General features: G+C 33.4%; 1 protein-coding gene across 1 annotated transcript in view; it reads right to left on the bottom strand.

Moving 5' to 3' along the window:
• CLEC9A (C-type lectin domain family 9 member A) overlaps positions 1-2,068 on the bottom strand; it is a 17,441-nt gene that overhangs the window by 6,740 nt on the left and 8,633 nt on the right. The window contains exon 2 of the mRNA XM_015571180.1: positions 1,419-1,565. Coding sequence (XP_015426666.1) covers positions 1,419-1,565 — 147 coding nt within the window. The remainder of the gene's footprint in view (positions 1-1,418; positions 1,566-2,068) is intronic.

Raw genomic sequence — 2,068 nt, 5'->3', positions numbered from 1 at the left:
AACGTTGGTTTCCTCCATCACTGAAGCAAGCAAGCCTCATGTTAGTTTCAAGCTGCCTAGCTACCAGCTGCCATCTTGGCTGGCAGTTAATTTGCATATCACCCTGATTAGCCAATGGGAAGGGTAGCGGTTGTATGCCAATTACCATGTTTCTCTTTTATTAGATAGGATTTTTCATGTACAGTGGAGAAAGCGAGCAATCCACCTTCAAGAATAATTTGAAAACATGTAGGTGAAGAAAGTTAAAAAAACATGTAACCAGTATGCTTAATTTAAGACTTTGATATAACTAAGAAATAAACCTTAATGTGTAATCAGTTTTATGGAATCTGCCTTAAGAAAGAATATAGTCACAAAAGAAGGATGCTCAAATGTATAAAAGGAGAATCAAACAGCAAGATTTTGACCAAGTGTTTCTGGCACAGTTTTATACCGGAAAAGATACTGAAATTTGCAGCACTCAAGTTTTTAGACAAAGTCAGAAATAGTTTTTTATCAGTTTCCATGGCCCACACGACTAATTTTTAAAGGTTCATCAATATCCTTTGTTTGGAATCCATGCTAATTAAGATCCTGAATATTGTTATAGTTATAACATAGTATTAACAATGGCAACTGAAGGGTGGAAGAACATCCTGGATATGTTGGTCTCCAAATGGATATTGTCATCAATTCAAGGTTGATGGTCAGTGGTGGTCCTACCACATGCTTGCAATAGCTTATTAGATTTAAAAACATTGTTGGGCACACAGTGATTCAAATTTAATCAGAAGGAGCTATGGTAGGTTTTTGACCTCTCTCATTGGTGATTACTTAAGTGGTATCCACTACAGGGAAGTCAATTCTCTGAATTATAAGCATTATTAAATGTAAATTAAGTAATCATAGACTAGAAAGTATATAACAAGTAGAAATAGACTGTTTTAGGTTTAAAATGCTTATAAGGGATGTAAAAAACATAACTGAAATAACTTCATATAATTTTTTAAAAGAGCAGAATTTTCCATTCTTTTAGTTTTAAGTAAATACTCTAATTTTCAAAATGATATTTGCTGAAAGATTCATCTCAATTTGAATATATTTGAACTAAATATATTGAGGAATTTAGAGCTACAATTACTGATACACTTACAAATTTGATTGGATAAAACATCTGACCTACTAATCTCACACATTTTACTGAAATTTGAGTGAATGTTTTTCTTTACTTGCATTTTTTTGGAACCTCTGTATTTTCTACATACTATTGAAATACAGAAATAAGATCAAACTGGTGAGTGGATCAAAGGATGCCTCTTCTATTATAAAATGCTGACTACAATTTTGCAGAGAATAAAATGAATGTCACTGATGTGGGGTGCAGGATTGGTGCATACATTCATATCTGAAAAGTGAAAACTTATTTTTATATCAATTACCTGATCTGAAAGAATTTTGCATCAAGGTTTGGCAATATTTTATCTGGAGGCCATGGTTTGTCTTCCACTGTGTGAAGTTCAACAGCGCTCTGTCTTGTTGCATGAGTTTTTCTTGCTGCTTCTTTGCAATAGCTGACACCTGGAAAACTTCAAACAATAACAATCATTTCTACTAAATTCCTGACAACTTATAACAAAGTCATCCTTCAACACAGACTAAAAACAATTACCAATTACTGATGATTTTTTGTGACATTAGTTTGCATTATTTTGTTTTTGCTTAAAAATTTACATTATTCAAGAATTATCAACTATTCTATGCTGTACACCTAAAACTAATAAAAAATAATATTGAATTTAAACTGTAATTAAAACATAAAATTAAAAACTACATGCCGAAACCGGTTTGGCTCAGTGGATAGAGCGTCGGCCTGCGGACTGAAGGGTCCCAGGTTCGATTCCGGTCAAGGGCATGTACCTGGGTTGCGGGCACATCCCAGGTTGGATGTGTGCAGGAGGCAGCTGATCGATGTTTCTCTCTCATCGATGTTTCTAACTCTCTATCTCTCCCTTTTCCTCTCTGTAAAAAATCAATAAAGTATATTTTAAAAAAAAAAGAATTAAAAAAAAATAAAAATAAAAAAGGGTGG

This window comes from Myotis davidii, unplaced genomic scaffold, assembly GCF_000327345.1.
Source record: "Myotis davidii unplaced genomic scaffold, ASM32734v1 scaffold188, whole genome shotgun sequence".
NCBI lineage: Eukaryota > Metazoa > Chordata > Mammalia > Chiroptera > Vespertilionidae > Myotis > Myotis davidii.
The sequence above is the reverse complement of the archived record's forward strand: the minus strand, read 5'-3'. Positions and strand labels throughout refer to the sequence as shown.